Source organism: Monocercomonoides exilis, assembly GCF_001643675.1.
Source record: "Monocercomonoides exilis strain PA203 chromosome Unknown scaffold37-1059404, whole genome shotgun sequence".
Classification (NCBI taxonomy): domain Eukaryota; phylum Preaxostyla; order Oxymonadida; family Polymastigidae; genus Monocercomonoides; species Monocercomonoides exilis.
Window position 1 is genome coordinate 644,786 of NW_027150582.1, and position 25,505 is coordinate 670,290.

The 25,505-nt window shown below is 29.8% G+C and overlaps 3 protein-coding genes across 3 annotated transcripts; 2 read left to right on the forward strand and 1 right to left on the reverse strand.

The window, feature by feature from the left end:
- Positions 1 to 11,134: 11,134 nt before the first annotated feature.
- Positions 11,135 to 11,584, reverse strand: MONOS_6639 (uncharacterized protein; the record flags this gene model as incomplete). Its single annotated transcript, XM_067876884.1, has 1 exon — positions 11,135 to 11,584. The coding sequence occupies one exon, from the start codon at positions 11,582 to 11,584 to the stop codon at positions 11,135 to 11,137; it is 450 nt and encodes a 149-aa protein (XP_067723453.1).
- A 9,541-nt stretch (positions 11,585 to 21,125) lies between these two features.
- Positions 21,126 to 21,419, forward strand: MONOS_6640 (uncharacterized protein; the record flags this gene model as incomplete). Its single annotated transcript, XM_067876886.1, has 1 exon — positions 21,126 to 21,419. The coding sequence occupies one exon, from the start codon at positions 21,126 to 21,128 to the stop codon at positions 21,417 to 21,419; it is 294 nt and encodes a 97-aa protein (XP_067723454.1).
- Positions 21,420 to 21,511: 92 nt separating this feature from the next.
- MONOS_6641 (uncharacterized protein) lies at positions 21,512 to 22,364 on the forward strand (the record flags this gene model as incomplete). Its single annotated transcript, XM_067876887.1, has 2 exons — positions 21,512 to 21,670; positions 22,191 to 22,364. The coding sequence occupies 2 exons, from the start codon at positions 21,512 to 21,514 to the stop codon at positions 22,362 to 22,364; spliced, it is 333 nt and encodes a 110-aa protein (XP_067723455.1).
- Between the last annotated feature and the right edge of the window lie 3,141 nt (positions 22,365 to 25,505).

Sequence of the window (25,505 nt, forward strand, 5' to 3'; positions counted from 1 at the left end):
GTCAATATGACTGTTCAATAAAAATTATTGTTTTCAAGAATTAAAAAAACGTTTTTTATTGTTGGAACAAACATTATATGTTTTTACATGTCACTTTTCAATTTTTAATTTTTTACGATAAATTTTAAAGGAAAAGAATGTTGAAAGTGTTGGAAAAATTTTTATTCAAAATTTCTGAATAATAAAGAAGACAATAATAGAAGCATTCACTTTTCCAACTCAGACTTGTTCCTTCACTGAGGAGATTAGGAAATAGCAAGGGGATTAATCATGTTCGAATTTGATCTAAAAGAAATTTCTTGATTATTATTTCATTTCAAAAAAAATTTTTTTTAAAAAAAATAAAAATTTTATCATAATCAAAAAATTTTTTGAAATGAGTGATGAAGAAAATAAAAAACAACAAGGATTAAAGAAAATCAGAAGTTTGATCAGATCTTTTCAATATCGCTATATTGAACGAAGATAAGAACGAGTTGCAACAATTATCGCTAATAAAGAAGCTCGGGTTTCTGATGCTGCAAACATGAAGGAATTTACTCGCTCGGCAATTGATAGGGCAGTAACAGCTGTGGAAAAAAGAAGAAAGGCAGGAAAAATAGGAAGACTAGTTCTATTCGAGTTGGAAGAAAAGAAAACGATATTTGGAGTGCTGAAAATAGAATGTGAAAGTGGGATAAGTCACAATGCAGCGTAAATGAGGAAATAAGTTTGTCACAATTTATTATTAGTTGTAATTAACTATTTTTTATAAATTCAGAAAAACACTTTATAAATGATAGGAAAAAAGACGACTGCGACGAAGAAGATGAAGCAGTCAACATTTCAAAAGCCCATCCATATCAATATACCAAAAGGAATACTGAACGAAAAGCTTCTCACCCTCGAAATGTCAACATCCAAAGGCTCTTTGCATCGAATCAGCAAACTCTCCTTCCGTTTTGCACTCTTCTGCAAAACATTCATGATTAACATCATTATTCAAACTCTCTCATCTTCAATGTTGATGAATCTTCTCTCTGACTCTCTGATTCTTTCTCTTCTCTTGTTTTCCATCCTTCCGATATGCCTGTTGGTTTCTCCAAAATACCAATGAATATGCCAAATGCAACTCTCGTCGTTGCAGCTACAGCTGATGGCTGCTCCCAAAAAAGCGTCGTTCTGTGGCTTTGCAGAAAACTGCCGGATGAATTTCGACTTGTTTTGAGTTTGTAGTTGGATGTTTGGGGTGAAAATGAAGGCTGGATGACTGAAGTGCTTTAACTCAAGCACAATGAAGAAGTATTGCTTCCAGGGATCACGCAAAGAAGAGAAACTTTGAAGAAGAGTGACGAACATTGCCTTCTCCTTCTTGATTCGCATTCTTCGAGAGCGCAGGCTGACTTATGGAACAATTTTGCTGATTCTTCAATTGATGTCGTCACCTTTGTGTCCCACACCACTCATATCGCACAGATGTTGGATCGTGGAGTGTTTGCTGCTTTTTAAAAGACAATATAAGCTAATTATGAAGCGCCTTCTTCTTCTTCTGTTGTTTTGCGACGAGAAGCGCAAGCTGATGTGCTTCCACAAGCTTAACAAACTTCTTTGTTGCCTTCAACAATAAAATCATCATTTGCGAAGAGCTTTGTTCTGTCACATCAGTGGCACGAAGTGTTAGCCAAGCTACCAAAAGAACCTTCAGTCACTCTGAAGAAAAGAACGAAAAGAATTGATTATTATGGAGAATTTATCACCAATGAAGAATTTTTCTTTGAATGAAAAAAAAAAAAAAGTCAGAAAAGATTCAATAATTGAAGAAATAGAGAATGAAGAAATTGAAAAAGCTATATGTGAAGATGAAAAACCGAATTTTAAAAAGAACAATTCATTGAAATTGAAATGATTTTTCAAAAAACAAAAAAAAAAAAATTAAATAAAATAAAATTTGAAAAAATAAAAAGCTAAAAACATTTGAAGATAAGTTGATATTTGCTTGTTGAGCGTATTTATTTCCAATCATATAACGAAAACGAAATAAATACGAATTCCACGTTAATAAATAACGTATTTTCCAATTATCATTATCAAAACAATATTCATGTTGATACAAAAAACCTGTTTTCATTAAAAATGGTTCTGAGAAAGTCACAAAACAAAAAATTATTTTGTTGTCAAAAATAAATTTTTTAATAATTGAAGTGAACACATACGAAATTCTACGTTGTTCATTGCCAGAAGCGTTATTTAAACTATATTTTGTGTTTCATGATTTCCCTCTTTTTCAAATGAAGTTTTTATATGAAAGTTGTTTTTAATATTTCTCTATTTCATGTCAAGAAAGAAAATCTTTTTCTTTGTTAATCCTTATTATGGAACGAAAAACTTTTATTTTCAAATGTCTATATTCACAAGAAATTACTCTTATTTTTCTAGACCACGATCAACAAAAAGTCGCCACGGAGCTATACAACACAAAATTTTACATTCTTTGGATGCAAAGGAACCGGAGGGATGCTTGCAACATTTTTTACTTCATCACCAAAAAGGAAAATCTTTTCGAGATGCAGTTGAATCTTCTTTTAGAGGTTTAAATTTTTTAATTATTTTCTCAATTATAATATACCATGAAATCTTCCGAATATTTTTGTTTCATAATGTGTTTTTTTCTGGAAAAGACAAAATCGATTCAATTTTGAGAAATCTTATAAACCTGTTGTCTGTATCCAATCCGCAATTCAAATTTGATTTATTTGAATATATTTCAACAGTTTGCACACTTAATGAACTGATCAGCTTGGGCTGGCCAATTTCTCGAGGGGAGTATTACTACTCGAGAAAAGTTCTGAAAATAAAGGAAAGCACAAATTTATGCATTATTTTCAAAACTGTGAGAATAATTCACACGGTATTATTTTAATTAATAATAAATAACTAACTTATTGTGATCATTTTTTAACAAAAAAATTGCAATAATTTTTTTCAGATTCAGTGAAATTTTCATTGATGGAAGCATGGCTTTTGGATCACAGTTATTGCAGTTGTGAAAATGCAAAACGAAAAAACAGACGTTTGTTATTTATCAGTTTTATGAGATAATCAATTATTTCTGATACATGATCCTCACTCTCTTCAAGGAAAATATTCATATGAAATCCACATTTATTTGTTTTCCACAAATGATGTATCCAACAGAGCAAACCGAGTATCCAAAGATTACAACAGATCTTCCTTTTCAAGCAGCTGAAAGCTCAGTGTGTGAAATTGAAGATATTAAATAAGAATATCAAACAAACTCATCATCATTGCCTTGTTTTCAAATACGTCTGAACATTTAATCACAACACTTCAATCATGTGGGCAATTTTTTATTTCACGATCAAAATTCGATGATGCTTCAAATGGTTGAACGAGAAGATAAATGAATTAAAGAAAATATATTTCAGAAAAAGAAAAAAGATGAAAAGAAAAAAGATTAAAATAGAAAGATGAAAAAAATGAAAAAGAAAATCAAGAAAAAAATGACAAAACAAAAAAAAAGAACATTTCTTTTTCTAGCGAAAGAAAAACGATTGATTGACAGAACAAAGAAGCAACTACACGAAGAAATGATAAAAGATCTTGATGTGAAAATATCATATTCATCCTTTTGCAAGAAAACGAAAAATTTCAGGAGAGTAAGAAAAAGAACAGATCTTTGTGAAATTTGCATGAGAGAGAGTTATTTGATGAGTAAAGAAAAGCAACTGAGGAGTTTGGGGAAGACTTTGAGCGAAAAGGAAATAGAAGAAATAAAATTGATTCAAGAACATAAAAAAATGACACAGTGTCAGAGGAACTATTACAACAATATGAAGAATAACTTAAGACGAAACGAAGCAATTGTTGAGATGGATTTCAAGGAGAATTGGCGCTTATCAATATCTCTAAATGAAACTGGAAGAAATTTCTATGAAAAGGAACAAATCTTTCATTTGTGCTTTATTGTTTATATGAAAACCAACAATAATGAAATGAAAAATATTGGAATAATTTATTTTCAAAAATTTAAACACATGATAATAAAAATATTTTCGAGTAGTTTAACTCTATTATTACGTGTTGATTTATTTTGAAAAGTATAGTTTTTTTTATTTTTTTTTATTCTTTTTTGCGACTATGTATCACATTTTTGAAATCCAAGTGTTTTCAATTTATTATTATCTAATAATTCGGTTTTATTTGAAAAAAAAATTGAGCTCTTTTGTTAATTGCTGAGCATCATGGCAAAAACGAATGGAACAGCGAAAAAGGGTTTTTGACAAATTTGATTAATTATAATTTGCGTAATGAGACGTTAATATTCAATTTATTATTTTGTTGGTTCTTTTTGCCTAAATAATAATTCATATTTTTGTGATTATTTTTGAAATCATAACTTTTTTTATGGTTGTTGATTTTTCAAAGGTTGTTTGATTCCGAGAAAAGATTTTGAATTCAAATGAGAAAAGCAAAATTAATGTTTCAAAAACAAAGTTTTTGAGTTAAATTAAAGATGACGATATCATTTATAAGTTTTTTCACTTTTCTTTGTTCTTTTTTTATAATTTAAGTGAAATTTTCGAATCGAAATTTTTGAATGAAAAACAATGATTTCATAAATAATAACTTATTTGTTTTATTTTGATTCATATTCACCTTTTAAATCCACTTTTTATTTTTCATTCATCAACTTCATGTTCGTCACCTTCGATTTCTTCTATTATAATTGGTTACAAATCAAAAAATAACTTTTTCATGTTTGTTTTTTTTTGCAGTGAACTTGAATTTATTTCAACAATATCAAAAATACATTTCTAGTAAATCTTCAATTCTTTATAAAACAAAAAATATTATAATTGATGTTGAAAAAAGTGAACATGAAAAGAATTTTCGAAAATAAAAATATCGGCACAATATATATATATATATTTTTTAAAAAAAATAAATTTTAATGAGTGTAGTCATAAAGCGGATAATTTCAATCGGATTTGGTAGCAATAGGTTGGACAAAACCAGATGTGGCATAATGAAACTTGAAGCACATCAGTCATTTTTTAATAAAAAAATTATTTTGAAGTAAATATTATAGTTTTTGATATTTATAAGTTGAATTGTGTCATGAAAGCGAAAAATGAAATGGATTTATTGAAGAGCTTTCGTTCTTTTTTCAGTCATTTCTGTATCTGACCAGTCACTTGCTCCACTGCCATCATCAATTATATCATCTTTTTCATACTCGAAATTATTTGATGAATCTGATGATATCTCATCTTCTGAAGGATCTTGATCGATGTCATCATCTGGAAAGAATTTTCTGAGTTCTTCGTGATATTCATTTTCATTGTAAAAAACCAAAATTTTCATGAATTCCAAAAAATTTTTATCTTCATGATGCTGATACAAATACGCATACAGATACTCTTCCAGATCAGTATATTTCACTCCGAATGGAGGCATGTCACGGCGTAAGTGGGCCCAAGATCCTTCGATAGTGTTCGTTGATTCTCCCTTCACATTCACAAATTCTTTTGAATGATTTACAGTATGATGGATATATCCTAATTCAGAGAGTTTGGAATATGCTTTCCATTGATCCGAAATTACGATGGAGCCTGGCTTAATTATTTTTTGAATAAGAGGAAGAAGCATGTTTGGATCGCCTTCCTACAAAAAAAGCTACCATTGAATGTTTTGATCCAATTGATTTTTGACGTTCAATTGCCCCGAAAAGCCAAATAAGTTTCTTATTTTTCCCTCGAACAATTTTTTGAAATTATAAAAAAAATATGTGAATGAATCACACCTCTTTTATATTTCCTTCTCCGCCAAGCCGATTCATCAATTTCCACCTCAACGCCAGGACCTCCTATCGTTCTTGGATTTTTGAATAAAAACATCGAACAAACTCTTCTGAATATACTGTAAAATGCGCCAACAGAAAGGACTTCAACACTTGATATAAATGAAGCTTGAGTGTTTCTGATATGAAAGCAAAAACAATAAGCCAATATGAAAGGAGGAAAAAATTTTCAATGGCGATCGAAAAAAAATCGTTCCAGTGCGGATTGACATTCTTTTTTTGCATGTTGAACATGAATAATAAGATTTGCATCCATATTCAGAAACAATTGAAATGTTTAAATGACCATTTTTGTATTTAAGGGGTTTGAAAAGAATTTCATTCTCGAAAAGAAAGTCTATTGCACTGCTTTCTAATAAAAACCTTTGGAAAATGGAGTGTAATTGTTTGTAAGATTCTGAAATGCATGACATTCGAGCATAGTGAAGAATGTCGAACAAATTTTTTTTGATCGTTCCATTATTTGTGAGAAAAACTGAATTTTCTTTATTTTTCATTGGTTGAAATCCTTTCGTTTCTGATGAAAAAACCTTCAATTGTTCATTAATATAATACAAGGAAAAGGAATAAGTGATAATCGCGAATTTTCATTGATGTCCTTTTTGTTTCAGTATGCCCCAGATGTGAACATGTTTGGTCTAGACTATTTTGAAATTACATTTCGATAAGAACAAATTGATAAACAAACAAAAGATATTTTAAGAGGCATATTTTGATAAAATTCAAGTTCCCACTTGTTGAAAATCAGTGACAAGTGTTCAAAATTTTGCAAATGTTTTTTCGTCATTATCTATTCAGCGCTGGAATAACAAGGTTTGATTGAATCGAAGTCAGATCAAAAAATCTAATTTGAAATCACACTTGTTGATAAAAACAAAAGAAATTCAACAAAATAATAATAACATTTTTTGAAAGAATTCTCAAAAAAAAGTGCAATTTTGGATTTTGCAACATTCCTTTTGGTGGAAAGGCAAATGTCTGTACTGTTTATTCACCTTATATTTTAGTCAGAAAATAATTATGAAACTGTGTGAAAAAGTTTGTAATTATATTGTGCCAAATACAGTGATTAAAAATAGCACGTTTTGATAAAAAAAATTAAAAGCCTATTGTATGTTAAATGAAAGGAAATGTTTGACACAGCTTCAAGTGATTGCTCTCAAACTGAAGAAGCAAGCGAAAAAATTGATAAAGAATTACCAAGAAAATGATTCTCAACAAATCCTTTTCACTTAAAACTTTTCTATTGAAATCGCTTTGAGGTTTTTCCAAATGAATGAACAAATGAAATATAAACTGAACCATCTTGTTAGCACAAATGCAAAAATGGTTTTTCTACAGTTGTTTTATTCTTCAGGTGTGTATCAATTTTCAAAATTCAAGAATTTTGATTAGAAGATTTAAAAGAAATTGAACTTTTTCAAATGTGGAGGAGATGACGAAATTTGTCAAATAATTGCCACAGTAAATGTGAACAGGGACAACCAATGAACACAATTTTTGAGAAATACTGTTTTCAAAATGCTGGATGGATATATTTTCGATGGCTTTTTTTTTTGCAGAAAAACCTTCACAGCATAAACTACCGATAATTGATTTGTTGGTTGAAATGTCTTTAATCAGGTTGTGAATGAATTGTTCTTATTCATGCACTGTTGAAAATTAAGGATTAAAACCTCAAAAAAAGGATATGATTGCGGTGTTGGCGTGGTTACAGTCACCACAGTGTACTGTTTGTTTGCTGCAGTTGCTCCATTTCATGAATTGCTAAGTCCGTTATAAGAAATTCCTATTTGCTTTTCCATTTGCATTTGACATTTTTGTTTTTGAACCATTAAACAAACTCTGCTCCTTGAACGTTTTGGGAACATCAACGACACCGTAACAGATGGATTTTTTGACTTATTTGAATTAATGCCGTTTTAATCATTTGTTTCTCTTGCAGACGCTGAAAGATTATAAAAGATTTATTTTATAATCATTTTGACATGCAATTGTTCCTATTCAGATAATTGATCTGATGAACCTGTGAAGCACTCAGTACACAATTTTCTTTGTTAGGTTCTCTGCAGTTTTTCCATCATAATTGATATTTGATTTGTGTTAAGTATTAAGCAATAATAATAAGCAATTGATGAATAATTTTGCGACGTGAAAAACAGCATGGAAATCAACACATGTTATTTGGACATAAATAAAACTTATACAAAACTTTCCTATGTTCTTTATTTTTGTCCACTTTGTGAAAACATATCCATAAGTTATCTTCCACTATTTCTAACGAGATTTTAATCATTATCTCGTCTAATTTGTTAGGATGTTTGTTAACTTATAAAATGAAAAAGATTCCAATAAAAAATAAAAAAATTTTTTTTATATGGGCGATTATTTTTGATATCATATTATTTCATTTTTAAATTTCGATTGTTAAATTTCTCTTGAATATTCACAAAAGAATACTGAAAAGTAATTATGCTAATAAAAGATGTCTTCATTTTTATTTTGGCTTTTGCATTTGTTTTTGAAATGGTTTTAAAGAAATTAGTAATTAAAATACAAAATCTCTATTCAATGACAAACAATCTTTGAAAAATAAACACTTTGAAAAAAATTATTATTTCAAAAATATTCACCCATATTAATATATTGGAAAAATATTAAAAATGTCCAAATTTTTTTGTATAGTTCCTTTTGTTTTATTTGCAAATAAAATGAAAATTTCATATTTCGATCAAATTTCTGTTCCCACTTACCAATATTCGTTGTTATGAAAACAAAATCTTTACAATGTGAAAATTAACATTCTGGTGAAAGTTGGTGAGTTGGAATAAAATTTTTATGAAAAATTTTAATTTTCATTTTGACCTGAAAATTTAACAAATGGAACTTTTAAAAAAAAATTTATACAAATGTTTGAAATTTGAATAAAAAAACATCATGAAATAAATAATCATTGATAAAAAGATTATTGGAAAAAAATTTTGAATAAAAACAAAACAACTAATTTCACAAAAAGGTACAGTCCAAATCTAAAATTATTGCATCGGTTTTGTGCACGACTTTTTGTGACACTATCCGATTGTGATAATACTCAATGCTGCTTCACACAGAAAAAAATAAAAATCAATCAATCAATTAATTAATTTTGTGTCAAATTTTTAATTTTTGAAAATTAAATTAAAACGCATTTTTCAATAGAAAAAAATTTTTAGGATTTTATTAAGTTATTAGATCTTATTTTAACATAATTTTAAAAAAATCAAAAAATTTAGATTTCTGATCAAAAAGTTGATTTTTCAATGAAAAATCCATACATCATGAAGCAAAAAGAATATATATATATTCTGCCCTGTGATTATATGTGATGGTAAATGAATGAAAAATTGGACAAAAATGTTGGTGCAAAGAATAATGTGATAATAAATGATGTAAATTATATTCGATGTGATTATATCCGGTTAGGACTGCATATCATTAATTAATATTTAACATTAAACCTATGTGACCAGACAAGTCACTTGAAGCCTCGTCTGTCACAAAAAAAAAAGAAAAGAAAAGAAAAAAGAAAAAGAAAAAAGAAAAAATTTGAATAAAATGAACTTTTGCGAAAACTTCCAAAGACTTTTCAAAGCACTTCGGAATATATCTCTGTGACATGACAAGAGAAAATTGAAAAAATGACAAAATGATTGAAAAGATTAACACTATTTGCCTCATTTGGTTTTTACAGACGATTTCACAATTCATAATTGTTATAATAATGAATTTAAAAACCTATATTAATAAAATTTTTTGTGTCGAAAAAATAAAAAATAAAAATAAAATGATCAAGCTCCCAACATGTATTCTTTATGACAGGAAATGTCAGTTGAGGAATATTTATGTCACAATTTGTCATTGACCGTCACTGACAAATGAGAAAAAAAAACAGATATTTCGAATTAAATCAACAAATTTTTTTCAAAGCTTTTGATATAGTTTTTTAAAAATGGAATCTATCATTTGTATTATTTTGTTTGAATATAATTAAATTTAATTAATAAATAAATTAATAAATATTTATTTTTTGACAGACAAATGATTTTGTTACTTGTCATATCACAGAGGTGAAGTGATGGTTATTGAAAACAAAATTTTTCAGATTCTGTTAAATCGTATTTTCTTTTTTATTTTCTCAAAAAAGTGAGAAAAAATAAAATATTGGTGATTATATTGGAAATCATATTTAAACAGTTAAAACTTACTTCAAAAATATCGCTTTGAATGTTGAAAAATGAACACAGAAAAGTTTTATCTTGAACAAAAACATTTTTTTGATGATCATAATTTCAAGCATCTTCAATTCAAACCATTATCGTTTTTTTATATTTTGAATCAATTATTTCTTTCCAAAGAAATAAAACATGTGCAAAATCAACAATCCGAAATAAATTTTTATTAAAAAAATAATCACACAAATTATGCATTTTTCATTTTGTGTTCAAATCCGATTATCTGAGTCTAAACATTTTCAGTAAAATAAATAACCATTTCACTCGTATTCTAAACTTTGTGAAACTTTTGAAAATTATAGAATGTATTTCAAATGCTTTCTTTAGATTGATTTAATCAGCAATAAGAAGAAATTTAAATATCATTTGCATTGCAAGAGTGAAGAGGAGTGTGTGATATGCAGATATGCATTGAATCATTGTTTGAGAATGAAATTAGCAATGAATCATTTGTAAAATTTCGTTAACATGGATTTGGTTCTGGTGAATAAGCAAAAGAAAAAGATAATGTGTGAATAAAAGAGGCGGATTGAGGATTTATGCTTATGTCAAAAGCGAGAGGAACTGAAGATGAAGGAGAAAAATGTGTAGAAAAAAAATGAGATTGAGTTTGATTTTTGAGACTCGAAAAAAAATTGAATGGAAAGAATCCACATTGTTAATCTAATGCGAAAGAAGATTTTTAAGACAGTTACGTCTCTAGTTCTTTAAACAAAACAACAAAAGATGATATTATCATATTGTGATTCAAAGAATTAAATGAAGAACCTGATGGATGTCTTATCACAGTAGGTTAAAATGTTGTTGAAGATGTAATATCATAAGAGATAGTTGAAGAAGGAGAAGGAGAGCAAGAGGAAGAAGAAGTTTCTAATGAAAATGACGAAGCCAAAGAAGGAGAGGAAGAAGAAGATGTGGATGCAGAAGATGATCTCAACGATGAGTTGCACGGAAATGAATAAGGCGATGAACATGAAATGAATGTTGAAGGTGTCAAACAGAATTACCTTTGACATGAAGATAATTTGCTGTTCGTTGAGTGTTTTTTAATTGGTGTTATGACTTCGATATCCGTGAAATGACCCTGAGAGCCTTTGTCTGCAACAATTGCCCATCTGTCTGTGTGAAGAGTGCAGAAATATTTCTCTTTTTCTTTGTCAGTCATCTTCAAATACTGAACATATCTTTCTTTTCCTTCACGAAACAAAGCCACTTCATGTACACCTCCCATTACTGCATTTGACACAAATAAAGCTTTATGAGGATACCACGCTGAAACAGCAACTTCAAATTTCATACTGTAAACTTGATGGTGTCCATCGTATAGTAGGTTTGAATCTTCAAATGGAATTGGAGGAGTGGAAACTTTGATGATTATCTCGTCAACCATAACAGAAACTCGTGGATAGACATCATTCAAAGGCAATTGATACATCAATGAATTAACAAGCATCTTTTCAAGAACAGGCAATTAAAAAGTTCGATTGATCATGAGCATATGGATGAAAATTTTTGAAAAATCACCACAGATCAAAATAGGATTCCATTATAATATTATTTTTCAATATTATCTTCTGAAAAAAAGAAATAAGTTCTTTATTTGTTGAAAAAAAGTTCATTCGAATACACAATGATAATGGAAAAAGACATAAATAAATATTGAATTTTTATTGCATATTTTGATCAAAATAAATTATGATTTTATTAATATTAACGAATGCAAGAAGATATGAATTTTGGAAGAAAACCTGTTCACAGTATTTTTTAAGAACTGAGTGCTTTAACAAAGAATGGTAATGGAACGATGTTTCAATTGATATAAAATACTTATTATTAGGATTTTGTGTGTTTCAGATGAATTGTTTTACACCTATAAAAAATATTTGTCTTCACTTTTGATGACAACTTCAAACAAATCAATGTATATGAAAAATTCTCTAATTTCACACAACAGAATCTCATCCTCCATCCTAAGTCTCACAGCCTCTGGACCCTTCTCCACAATCTCCCCTGCTTCACGCATTGCAATTGCTCACGCCATCACTTCATCTTCCAATTTCACTACCTCACTGCTTGACTGCAGCGAGCACTGCACCAGTCGCACTATCTCCGATTTCAGCAGTGACAGTTCAAGCAGATTTTAGATCGAAGCGGGAGCATCAACATCTTTCGCAGAAAAGATCCGCTTGCTTTTTGACTTCGTGCCCTTCAACTCTGCAAGCGACGGAAGCGGCGCCACCATCGAAACCGAAAGCAGCACAGAAAGCGCAGCATTGTTGATACATTCAACACCACGATGCAGCATCGCACGCAGCGCCACAGCATAACCCATGAAGCATTCAAGGAGACAGAGGAGACAGAATCAGCATGTGGAATAGCTGCAGAAGTAGCTGGAACAGCATATTCCGCTTAAACACAGCAGCCTTCTCTCCAAATAATCCATTGCTGTCTTCGACAAGTTTTGTGCAGCCACAACAGACATGTTAAAGGAATCAATAACAGATTCATATAATGATGAAAATTCACCTCTCCTTCTTCCTTTCTTCAGATTTCGAGAAAGGAAGAATTCATAAATTATATACATGCGATTCCATTGTAAGAAAATAATGAAAGTTAAAACAAATCAAGGGAATAGCTGTTCGATGTGTGGTAACAGTTTGCGATGCACTTTGTAGACATTATCACTTTAATGTTGTCTCGTTTTCAAAAGCAAATAAGAACTCAATATTTTGATCATCATTTGTGTTGTTTTTTGCATGAATATTCAACAAACAATTTGCCTTTAAGTTATTATTTTTTCAAAATAATTAACTAATTGTTTAGTGCACTTTTTGTTTCATCGAAAGCGTCAAAGTTGAAAACATAAAAAACAACTATATCAAAAACAACGATATGAAGCTAACTAATAATCAATTCATTTGCTCAATGAAGTTTTATTTATAATCATTGTTGTTATTCAAATAAAAAATAGAAAAAACTCATAGCACTGAAAAAGACTAATGGAATTACTTTAAATTTTCGTGTTTCAGTTAAACAATAAAAATAAACAATAAATTACTTTTATTATTGTGTTTATTTGTTTGTGTTAACAACGAATATCGAAAATAATAAAACGACAAACTCTTCCATAAAGAAAAAATAGAGTGCGTTTATAATTAAAGAAAAAATTACGCTTCACAAATATAAAGAGCTGATTTATAATTGGACAGATCAGGCTAAAAAAAAGTCAAATTTGAAAAAAACTTTCTCCCACATAACATGATATAGTTTTTTTTATCTCGAACATAAGGCTCTTTTTTCAGATAATTGTTTTCATTGAAAGCCATTCCCAACATATAGAAATATCGTCGTGTGTTGTCAATTTTTTTGTTCCTTTCTTTGGAATTGCGCTTATTTCCATTTGAGCCAAGTTGCCTAATTCAACAAAAAAAGTCGATTTTAAGTCGAAAATGTTCTCCATCAGGGAAATTGAATATTAAGCGAAAAAGAACTTTGTAAGTTTCATCATAACTTTCTTTTTTTGTGGAATTCATTTCCATATGTCTGAATTTTTTTGTAAAATTCTTTTTGTTTAATTTTCAAACAAAGAAAATATTTCTTATTTCCATCAATTTATTGTTTCCACTCACGAAATCTTTTAAGAATGGAAATAATAGCATTGTCAAAATTTTGTTTTCGTGACATCGAATATTTGGTTAGTGGGAACATGAAATTGATAAAAAATATCATTTTTATTTTATATGAAAATTTAACAAAAGGAAATTTTCAAAAACTAAAAAGAAAAGAAAAGAAAAGAAAAGAAAAAAAAGAAAAAATGAAAAGAAACAGCTATTTTGGAAAAATTTAGAAATTATTTTTTTAAAAAGAAATCCAAGTGTGATATTTGAAAAAAATAATAATGTTTTTTGATAAAGAAAATACTCATAGAATCCAGTTTAATTCGAATAATGAAACTAAATGAAAAAAATGTTCACTTGTAACTTAACTTTGTAGATAAAATTTCCCATTTCAGTTTTAAAAGTATACAGACACCACAAGATATGAAACGAATTCATATCAAAGTTGTCATTAGAAATTGTTGGAGGCGAGTTGTGAATATTTTATGTCATTGTGAACATTGATGGTTTTTCAAAAAGAATATTGTCAGAAATGTCACATCTGCCAAAACAGCAAAAAAGATAATGCATGTCGAGTGATAAGAAAAAAGACTTATTCTTCAATTGTTAATCATAATTGCAGTTTACTAAATATTTCTTGTATTTTATCTTTCAAAAAGCAACTTGATTCTCAACCAAAGCCAAAAATTGCATCAGAGAAAAAGCTGGATGGATCCGTATCAAAAAGTCAATTACAAGAGCATTTTGCATCATTTATGATTCGTTGCAATATATCTTTTTCATCATGTTCATCGAAGGAAGCAAACACTTTTTTTTCATCATTTATTCAATCAAGAAAAGAAAATCCATAAAAATCTAAGCAATCCATTTATCCATTAATGACTTGAAGTTCAGTGTCAGAAATCTTGATGAAAGAACAAATAAGAAAAAAGGAAGAAAATATCTATTAGATCAACAATACAGGAATTTGTCTCATGATGGATGGAGAAAATGCTGCTGTCAATCAATGCGCTGTTGTTACAGTTTCACAGTTGAATATCAATTCAATGCCATTCTTCTGGGGATTATATGAATCCTGCGGATCAACATCAGAATACGAGAAATTGATTCATTCATTAATATTGGAATTTCATAAACATAACGCAGTGGTGAGGAGCATTTGCACAGATGGGTGTGCGTCTCAAAAGAAAGCAATTGAACAATTATCAACAAAAAATTCCTTTCAATCAGTTGCAGTTGATTCAGTTTTATCAATAAATCCGGTATTTATATACTGTTGCAATCATCTGACGAATTTGGTAATTTATCATTCTTACAGCAAAGTTCATTTTTTTACGTGATTCAAAAAGGGAAATTCTGGAATTCGCTCAGCAATCAAATATAAAGAAAACCCAACATCTTTTCAAAAAAAGAATACCAACATTTTTTTCCACAAGATGGCAAAGTCTGTATGAATTGTGATCATTTATTAGAAAAAATCGAGAAATAATCCAAAAAGGAAATCTAATGAATGATGGAACATTATGTGATGTCATGAAAGCAGAAGTGTTTCTTTTCCCTTTTCACCTTTTTCAATTAAAATTCGAAAGTGATAAAACAAAACTATCTTTTGTTTTTCCTTTATTGCTTGAAGCATTTGGATATTTGTTTTTTTTTTTTGACTGAACATCCCTTATTTTTTGTTTATGAATGGCACAATGCGATTGTCAACGTGATCGTGTATTTGTATAACTATTTATTCACTGGTAATAGAGGCATCACAATACCGTTATCATTTGCATTTACTCCAATTGGTTTTCAACTTTACAGAAGAGGAGAATTTTCTTCGCTTTATTTCAATTCACCAAAATGCTTTGCTGAAAAATGCAATTACACTTCAAAGTCAAATGATTCATATACAAAACATCATACTTTTTCACTTCTCTTTTCATCAACATCAGCTTGTCACTCGGAAGCTCAATCTTTTCATGCTTTTTCTGAAAAAGATGACCAATTTTCTCCATTCACTTCTTCAATGATCAAAACAAAGGTTTCATTGTTGGCAAATGACATCCAAGAAGTGGCAATGAAAAGATTGAATGAAAAACAATTTGATGGAGATGTCAACACTTTTACACATTTTGGATCATAAATGGAAAATGATAATGATGAAGAAGAAAGCCACAAAACCTCAGATCACGATGAATTTTCTTCTATTCTTGAGCTGATAACGGAAATCGAAAAAGAAAATTTGATTATTCAAAAAGACATAGCAGGCAATGAAGAAGGATCGGATTCGCTCAGTGAAGAAGATGAATATGGATTATTTCTAGCGGAAGAAAATGATGAAGGCGATGAGTACGTTCCAAGGACATGTGAAATCTTATCATCTGAAACTCCATTATCTTCTTCATCTTCATCTTGTTCAGCTTCAATATCTCTTTCCACACACCCATCAGCAACATCATCATTCAGTTCATTTGAAAAAAGTCATGCAGTATCTTCAGAAAGACAAGTTGAGCAAACTCTTGTTCAACGAAACAAAAAAAATGAAACTAGTGAACGTTTTGATAATGAATTTGATAATTTTGTGTTTCATTATGAAAACGAATGAGATACAAAAAAAGAATAATTGTTTTCGACTGGAAAATTTCAGACTTGTGTATAAATGAACGTATTCATTGAAAATGAATTTTTGAAAAAGGTTGAAAATTCAATCACAAAGGACTTAGGTCTACGCCTAACTGATTCCTTCATGAAATATTCTGAGACATAGTGATAATTAGAAGGCGAGAACGCTTTTTTTTTCGAATATTTTTTCAGAAACAAACATATTCAAACCCTGAGCAAGTCTTTTAAAAAAAATTTTGAAGTTCATTACAAAGCGTTGACTTCAAATGGTGAACTTCCAATCTTGTTTTCCGGATGATGCTATTCTCTAATAGATTCTCCTTGTAACGAGGCATGTTGTGAGATAATTATCTCTCTGTTTCGTTTTATTTTCGGAGATAAAAGAAAATCGATATATCCACAAACTTTGGATGTTCAATTGAAAATGCAAGTTTAAATTTTTCGTTATCACACTATATTTCTTCAAATCTAATTTTTATATTTGACAATTCATTTCCAAACACAAACATATAAGTTTTCATAAGAGAAAAAACTGTAGTTTTCACACTCTTATTGAACTATCCATCAAAAATATGTTTCTTCTTTAACTTTTTATCACTTTTTGAATTTTGAAATAAAAAAATTGATAGTCTTCTATGCATTAATCATTATAAGTATTTTGAGAGATACTATAAAACATTGTTTTTTTTTTTTTTTTTTTTTTTTTTTTTTTTTTTTTTTTTTTTTTTTTTTTTTTGCTTAAGAAATTAGTTTTTATGGGGGAATATATATATATATAAACATTTAAACTTTGAAATTTTATCACATATGATCCTTTTCATTTCGGCTTTATGAAACAAGAAGTACATCAGTCATTTTTGAAATAAAAAATTATCTGAAGTTAACACTGAAGTTTATGACGTCAATAAGATGAATTTTGTAATGAAAATGTGAAAAAAAATGGATTAATAAAAGATATTTCATTTTTAATTTTCGTTATTTCTAAATCTGACCTGTCGCTTGCTCCACTTCCATTATCAACAATATCATCTTTCTCACACCAGAAATCGTTTGATAAATCAGCAAAGATCTCATCTTCTGTGAGATTTTGTTCAGTATAAATCTCTGAAAGGAATTCTTTTTTGAAGTTCTTGTTGATATTCATTTTCATTGTGATTAATCAATGATTTCAAATATTCAAAGAAGGTTTTTTAACATGATTCCGATTCAAATAAATCAAAAAATACTCTTTCAGATATATGTATTTCACTTCGTTTAAAAACTTCCAATGGCTCAATTGTGCCCAAGATCCTTCGATAGTGTTTGTGGATTCTCACTTTTTGTTAACAAATTCTTTTGAATGATCAACAGTGTGATGGATATAACCTAATTAAGAGAGTTTGGAATATGCTTTCCATTGATCCGAAATAACAATGGAACCTGACTTAATTATTTTTTGAATAATAGAATGAAGAACGTTTCCGGATAGCGTACCAATAAAAAACGATATGGGGCAAAATATTTTGCTTCAGGCATTTTCATTGAAATAATATGCACTTTCCAATGACTTTTTGAGATCAAAAAACAAAATAAAAATGGGTCCATTTTTTGACATTCATGAAATGTTGGAAAGCTTAACGTTTTGATTTCAAAGATACCAGTTTACGGATATGAAAATCTTATATTTTTTGAAATCGGAGAAAACGAAACAAAGTTATAAGAAAAACAATTTTTCTTGCATTGTGCATAAAAAGCTTGAAAGTCCATATTTTCCACCATATGATAAAATATTTTTGATCCAATTAATTTCTTATGTTCAATTGCCGAGATAAGCTATATAAGTTTCTTATTTTTTCCTCTTCCAATTTTTTGAAATATTAAGAAAATATGTGAATAAATCAAATCATTTTTATATTCTCTTCTCCGCTTAGCCGATTCATCAATTTCCACATCATTGAAAGGACCTCCTATCGTTCTTGTATTTTTGAACAAAAACATCGAGCAAGCTTTTCTGAATATACTGTAAAATGCACCAACAGAATGGACTTCAACACTTGATATAAATGAAGCTTGAGTGTTTCTGATATGAAAGCAAAAACAATAAGCCAATATGAAAGGAGGAAAAAATTTTCAATGGCGATCGAAAAAAAATCGTTCCAGTGCGGATTGACATTCTTTTTTTGCATGTTGAACATGAATAATAAGATTTGCATCCATGTTCAGAAACAATTGAAATGTTTATATGATTATTGTTTCAATTTTTGGTGTTTTTCAAAGATTTCGTTTTCGAAAAAAAGCTTATCGCACTGCTATTACAATTTTTTTTCTGGAGAATTAATTGCAATTGCTTGTGAATTCCAGAAATGCAACACATTCCAGTTGTTGTGAATAATGTTTTACAAATTCTTTTTGATTATACAATAATTTATGAGAAAAACTGGATTTTCTTTATTTTTGGTAGGTGGAAATCCTTTCGTTTCATATAAAAAAACCTTCAATTAAACCTTAATATATCAAAGGTCAAAAGAAAAACTGAAAATTATCCTTTTTTATTGATTTCCTTTGAGTTACAAAATGCTTTAATTTCTCCAAATGCTTGCTTATAAAAAATTTTCAAACCGATTTTTGAACTGATATTTTTTGATTAATATGTGATTTGGAGATAATTTCGCTTTTAAACAATTTTTAGAATAAAGTTTTTTTAATCATGAAAGCATCATTTTTTCATGTTTATAAAATTTTTGATCACATAAAAATCAAAAAAGAAATGGAAAAAGCATTAAATAAAAACGATTTTTTGATCTATTTTGCAAATCAACAATGGAGTTCTTTTTGATGTTTCTTTATTTTGAGAAAACAGAAAATGGACATTTTAGAAAATCATCAAAAACAAGCCAAAATGCAAAATGCACAGAATTGAAATAAATTTCCGGCGTTTCTATGGAAAAATGATGTGGGTTTGTGGAAAATGCTGCAATTGGCAATCGGCACACAAGAACACATCCTTTAATCGAAGAATGACACATATAAATGTGATTATGTTAATTATTCTATTTATCTGGATTGGTGCTATTGCAAAATTTTTCTCGGAAATGTTGGGGATTCAAAGGAACTCTGTGGAATGTTTGTCATCAGTGATTATGTGTTGCGCAATGGACATTATATATCAGAATGAAACTATTCTTGGAGGTGAAAGTATTATTGTTGATAGAGACGAATGTGTTTTAAGGAGAAGAAAATATCATAGATGAAAAAGACAGAAACAAATGTGGGTCTTTGGTGCAGCGGAGCGAAAGAAAGATAAAATGGATGAAACAAGGAATTTTTTTGTCATGATTGTGCAAGACTGTTCAGCTTCGACGTTGACTCCCATCATTTAAAAGCACATTCTACCTCATTCAACAATAATGTCATATGAATGGAAAACTTATTCATCTCTTTCTCATCTAGGAAACAATCATCTTTCAGTGTTCTATAAGAGAAAATTTGATGATGAAGAAACTCACGCATGCACAAATACAATCGAAGGATTATGGAGTCATATGAGAAGATTTTTTCCTCCTCATTTCATTCGAGAAATATTTGTTGCAAATCAACTGATTTTTGTAATTATTAACAAGGGATAGATTGCATTATTTGATTAATTTCAATATTAAAATAGTTATTATTTTAATAAAAGAAAATTGAATAAGCCCAAGAAACAAAAGAAACAAAAGAAAACAAGAAAAAGTTCAAGATAATGCTTTTTTTGAAAAGATGCATATGTTTGAAACCTTGCTGAAATAATTTATACACTATTTAACAATTTTTGAACAATAAATCCGTCAAATATCATGACTTTGATTGTTTGAACATTTGAATCTGTTTGATGTTAAAGTATGTGCATTGTGGAGAAAATTGATACGTTCATTGTTAAAAGGTCAAATAAGGAACAATTTTGGAAAACCATGATTGTTTGCAATTGCGACTTTTCGAAAAGAACAACACTTTTTTTCATAACGTAATGATTTGTGACTTTGCACTCATTTCGAAAAATGAACATATTCTGTTTTTATTTATTTATTACAAAAATTTAATCCAAAGATCATATCTCATTAATGAAAATGTCTGAAGTTAAATATTTTTTCACACCTGAAAATCAAACAATTAGGACTTATCGAAAATTATGTGACAGAAAAAACATACACATATTTATATATTTTGTTTTGTTATTTGAGTGATAATATTGATTATCACATCTAATTTTTGTTGTGTGGATAATAGACATCAACGTTGCATGCCTTTTGACGTGAACAGTTTTGGAGTGACATGACGTGGTAGAAAAAAATATCATTGACTCATTTTAAATGTGAATTTTGAAATACAAAATCGAAATGAAAGGAAAAATTGATTCCAATTTAATTTTTTTATTGAATGTTTTTAAGCATGAAAAAATAATTATTTTTAATCAGCTGTTGTTGTTCATTTGAATTCAATAAAATGAACAATGGGTTGTTTCGTGATCATTTTAAAAAAAGCATAAATACCACGGCAGAAGCTGCAATGCCTGTCACTGACTCAGTTCGAGTCAATAAGGCATTTTTTTTGAAAGAAAGGGCTTTTTTTATCAAAAGTTACACATTTCAAAGAGTTAATTTATAACCAAGTGATAAATTTTTAGTTTGAAATCTTAATTAACTTTTTCTTTTTTTCGAAATGAGAATTTTCTATTTTTTTCGATCAAAAAATCGTATCTTCTCCATGAAAATTAAATTTTCTTAAAAAAACGTCTATGAATACGCACATGCAATGGAGGAAGCTCAGATGCTGCCAGTTTGTGCTTATCGAGGCTCTGAAGAGATCAGGCATGAGTTGGGCGAGTCATGCTATAAAGAGCTGCGTGTGGAAGGCGTTGTTGATGCTGCAGAACACGACTGTAGCAGAGCGCGAAGTGATGCAAGATGGGCTATTGCTGAAGGAGCGCAAGGTACAAAAAGGAAAATGTTTGGAGTGGGAAGTCAAGCAGCTATTGAACCTGGAGCACTGGGAAATTGCGGAGCTTGCGTTAGTGCGAATCATGTTCACACCCCTTTAGAACAATAAAAGCGAGTGATATAGACTGGCGAGCTACAAGCAGACAGCAGATGGTGTGAAATGCGGGGGTTTGAGAGGATTATCTTCCTGTTCACAATGTGATGGAGCAGCAAACACATCAGGGCGGAATCAAGGGATGGCTGGCTATTGACGATGCCACTGCATTGTGTGTTGAAGAGCCAAATGCACAAGGTGGTGGTGCCTTGGAAGATGGGATCAGACACAACATTGAGCGTGAAAAGATTGCAGGACTGTCAAAGGTTTGATAAAGTGTAGCTCCGTGCGATGGCGCAGGATGCTTTGGAGGAGTGACCGAGACTGCAACAAGACGGGATTGAGAGAGTGGGATAGGAGAAATGTCAGTCGTGTCAGGTGATTTGGAGTGCAGAGGAAGAGGTTCAGGAGAGCAGGGAAGTCGGTGGTTGGTATTGTGGCGAACCTGCTGGTGTATCTAATAAAGCTGCAGATTGCAGTGGTGAATGTGTCGCAGACAGAGTAGTAGGGGAATTCTGGGTTCGGAAGCGCAGTTGTAAAAAGGAAGACGTTTGAGTTGGGGGTGCAAATTCGGAAGTTGATGGTGGGATGCGGATGATGCGTGTGGCGCAGAAGTGGGAAGTGGCGAGGGGGGACGATGCGTCAGGGTTTGCGATTGGATCGAGCTGAGACACGACGGAGAATGCAATAATGGAGAAGAACATTAAAGGGAGCACAAAGTTGGTGGCTCCGACCAACGAGAAGGAGTTGTTGTTTTTTCATGTGCGATTTGTGGTATCGATGAAGTTTGGTGGAGAGTTTGAAATGCGGGAATTTGAACCTCACGAATGTGGACATGACTCTGAGCGAGATCGTTGTGAGCGGGAAGGCGCAGGGTGCTGGAAACAGGATAGCAAACGGGACAGTGCAGACCTGACAGTCAGCAAAAAACGGGAGATGATGCTTCGTATCGATTCGTGAGGGGAGCAGGATGGTGGTGGAGGATGTGTTGATGATGTGATGCGAGAAGCTTAAGGTGGAAGCGTGTGTGGTAGTGCAGCCATGGGGCGGGGGAAGCAGAACTGAGATTGGGATTGAGATTGGAGAGGCTGTGGAGGAGGAAGAGATGAGGGCAAACAATGTGAATGAGAAGGTGAGGTACAGGGCAGATGAGGCAGAGAAGTCTGTTTTGTTCTCTGTTGGGATACAGCTGGAGATGATGAGTGGGCAGCAGTCGTTCAGGGAGGCAGAGTCGGAGTGTGGACCAGTGATGGAGGTGTGCAGGTGGAATGAGCAGGAGGATGGGCAATGAGTTATGAAATAGATTCTGATATGTGGAAGAGGATAAAGAGGAGGAAGAGGAGGAGAGGAAAAAGAAGAGAAAGAAAAAACAAAAAAAAGATAAAGAGAAAAAAAAATAATTATAATAAAAGTGATAAAGAAAATCGAAAAGTTCAATGAGAATCGTTGTTATGCTCACTAATTTTTCTATTGTCCTTCAAAAAACAATCAGAAAGGAGAAGAGCAACATTAAAATGAAAATATAAATAAAATAATAATGAGGTTTTAATTGTTATGAATTTTTAATTAAAATTAAATAGTTTTTTTAACATTTTCATAAAAAAGATCTTTTAATTATTTTCGGGGATAATTATTCTCTCAAGTCAATTATTTCCTGAACAACATATCAAATGAATATCTTTTGTTAAAATAAACAATTGTTAAATAAAAAGGAATAAATTGTCTTTTGCGAATTGTTTAAAAGCAATACAAAAATAATGATAATTATGTCAATGAAAGAAAAAACTTATTTAACATTAACAATCACATTGGTTTTAAGCATTTTGAAAATGAATAATTATTGAAATCAAATACTGAAAATAATGCTTCAAAAACTTAAAAAATGAATTGAAAAATCTCAATGAAAATTTGCATAGAATGATATGAATTCTGTCAAAGTGAAAAATAGTGTTTAAACAAAAAAAGATTTAATAAAGGTTTATTGATTGAAAATTGAATAGAAATTTTTGTGATGAATATTCTGTATTATTGAAAAGTATTTTATTTTTTTCAAAGCTTTATTTAAAAAAATAGTATGTTTTTATCAAAAATAAAAAGAAAGAAAGAAAGATATTAAGAAAGAAAATAAAAAAACCAGTTCCGGGCACTGACTGTCGAGAGCCCACCTTTTTCAAGGTGAAGCAGATGTTCAGTGAATAAAACAAAAACTATATTGTTACTGGATTGATCATTCTTATTCATAAGTGCAATTAAGGAAAAAAAACACTTTACCAAAATATCGGCTCATGTTGTTTTTTCAAAGTCTCTGAAGATCATAAATTCATCCTATCGCAGAAATTTTAAAACATTCCTTGTCAATTATCCAACATATATTTCAGAAATTTAAAATAAATGTTTAATTGATTGTGAAAAACAAAAAAACAATAAAAAAAACCGTATATGGTCAACTTCATAACGGGACTTTTTCCTTAATTGGCACTTTTTTTGTTTTTGCTTGCAAAATGTCGACAAATGAGAAGTAGTTTTCAGCATTTGGATAACCGATTTTAACAAAGTTGATTCAATTTATTACCTGTTTGTTTTTTGATTTTTGTTTATTATTTAATTAGAAATTTCGTTTTTTTGTTAAGTTTAATAGTACTTTTTCTAGCCAACTGGGAATCGCTCAAGAAATTGGGGACATGTTTTATATTGCATTTGCTTCGAACTACTAATCTTTAAAATCTTTTTTTTCACAAACACTTTTTTCTTTATTTTATCGCATTTCAGATTTTCATCAACATGAAAACATAAAACTGTTTATTTCTTTATTAATATAATGAAATGATAAAAATAAAAATGTGAAATGAAAAACAAATCCTTATATAATGAAGTGTTGAAAAAATAAAATAAAGACTTTTTCTGTTTGTCAAGAATTTAACTTCGTTACAAAAACTTGATTGAAGATCATTTTAAGTTTGCGCCATTTGTCTGTTTGAGACAAACAGAAAAAGTCTTTATTTTATTTTTTCAACACTTCATTATATAAGGATTTGTTTTTCATTTCACATTTTTATTTTTATCATTTCATTATATTAATAAAGAAATAAACAGTTTTATGTTTTCATGTTGATGAAAATCTGAAATGCGATAAAATAAAGAAAAAAGTGTTTGTGAAAAAAAAGATTTTAAAGATTAGTAGTTCGAAGCAAATGCAATATAAAACATGTCCCCAATTTCTTGAGCGATTCCCAGTTGGCTAGAAAAAGTACTATTAAACTTAACAAAAAAACGAAATTTCTAATTAAATAATAAACAAAAATCAAAAAACAAACAGGTAATAAATTGAATCAACTTTGTTAAAATCGGTTATCCAAATGCTGAAAACTACTTCTCATTTGTCGACATTTTGCAAGCAAAAACAAAAAAAGTGCCAATTAAGGAAAAAGTCCCGTTATGAAGTTGAAACTTGTTTCCTTATAACTTTCGATGTGTCTTTAAAGAAGAATGAACCAGCTATTTGTTACGTTATTGAAAATCATGAATTATCTCCCTCTGCAAATGTGAATGTATTATTTTCTTCTTTTCTTCTCCATAACTACGGAAAAGCTCTGATCCGTTCAAGTTTATCCAAAAAAATTTAAATACAAATTCCACATGAAAAAGACTTTGGAAGTGTTGGTAAATGACTCGCTCTTCTGAATGAGATAAGCTTATTTGAGAAAAGTTATCACACAAAATAGTAAATAATTTATAAAATAATGATTATTCTCTCATTCAAATTTTAAAATTCGATGAAAAAAAAATAATTGACATCTTTGAGTTTGAAGAAAAGATGGAATGAAGTTTCTTCAGGAAACGCATTGGGACAAATCGAAATAAAAAGTTTTGAAAATTCGATTCATGGAAACGAAAATCACAATAGAAACCATTCATTATCAAAGCCTTCAAATCACGCACAAATGATATTTCGCATTTTCAACAAAGGGTGGTTTTTTATATCCGACTGTTTTTAGTCCTTTCTAAAAATTTAAATTAAAATATCTCAACAAATATTCGACATTAATTTACAGCAATTTGCACAGTTGAATATTAGCATATATGACACCCATTCATATACAA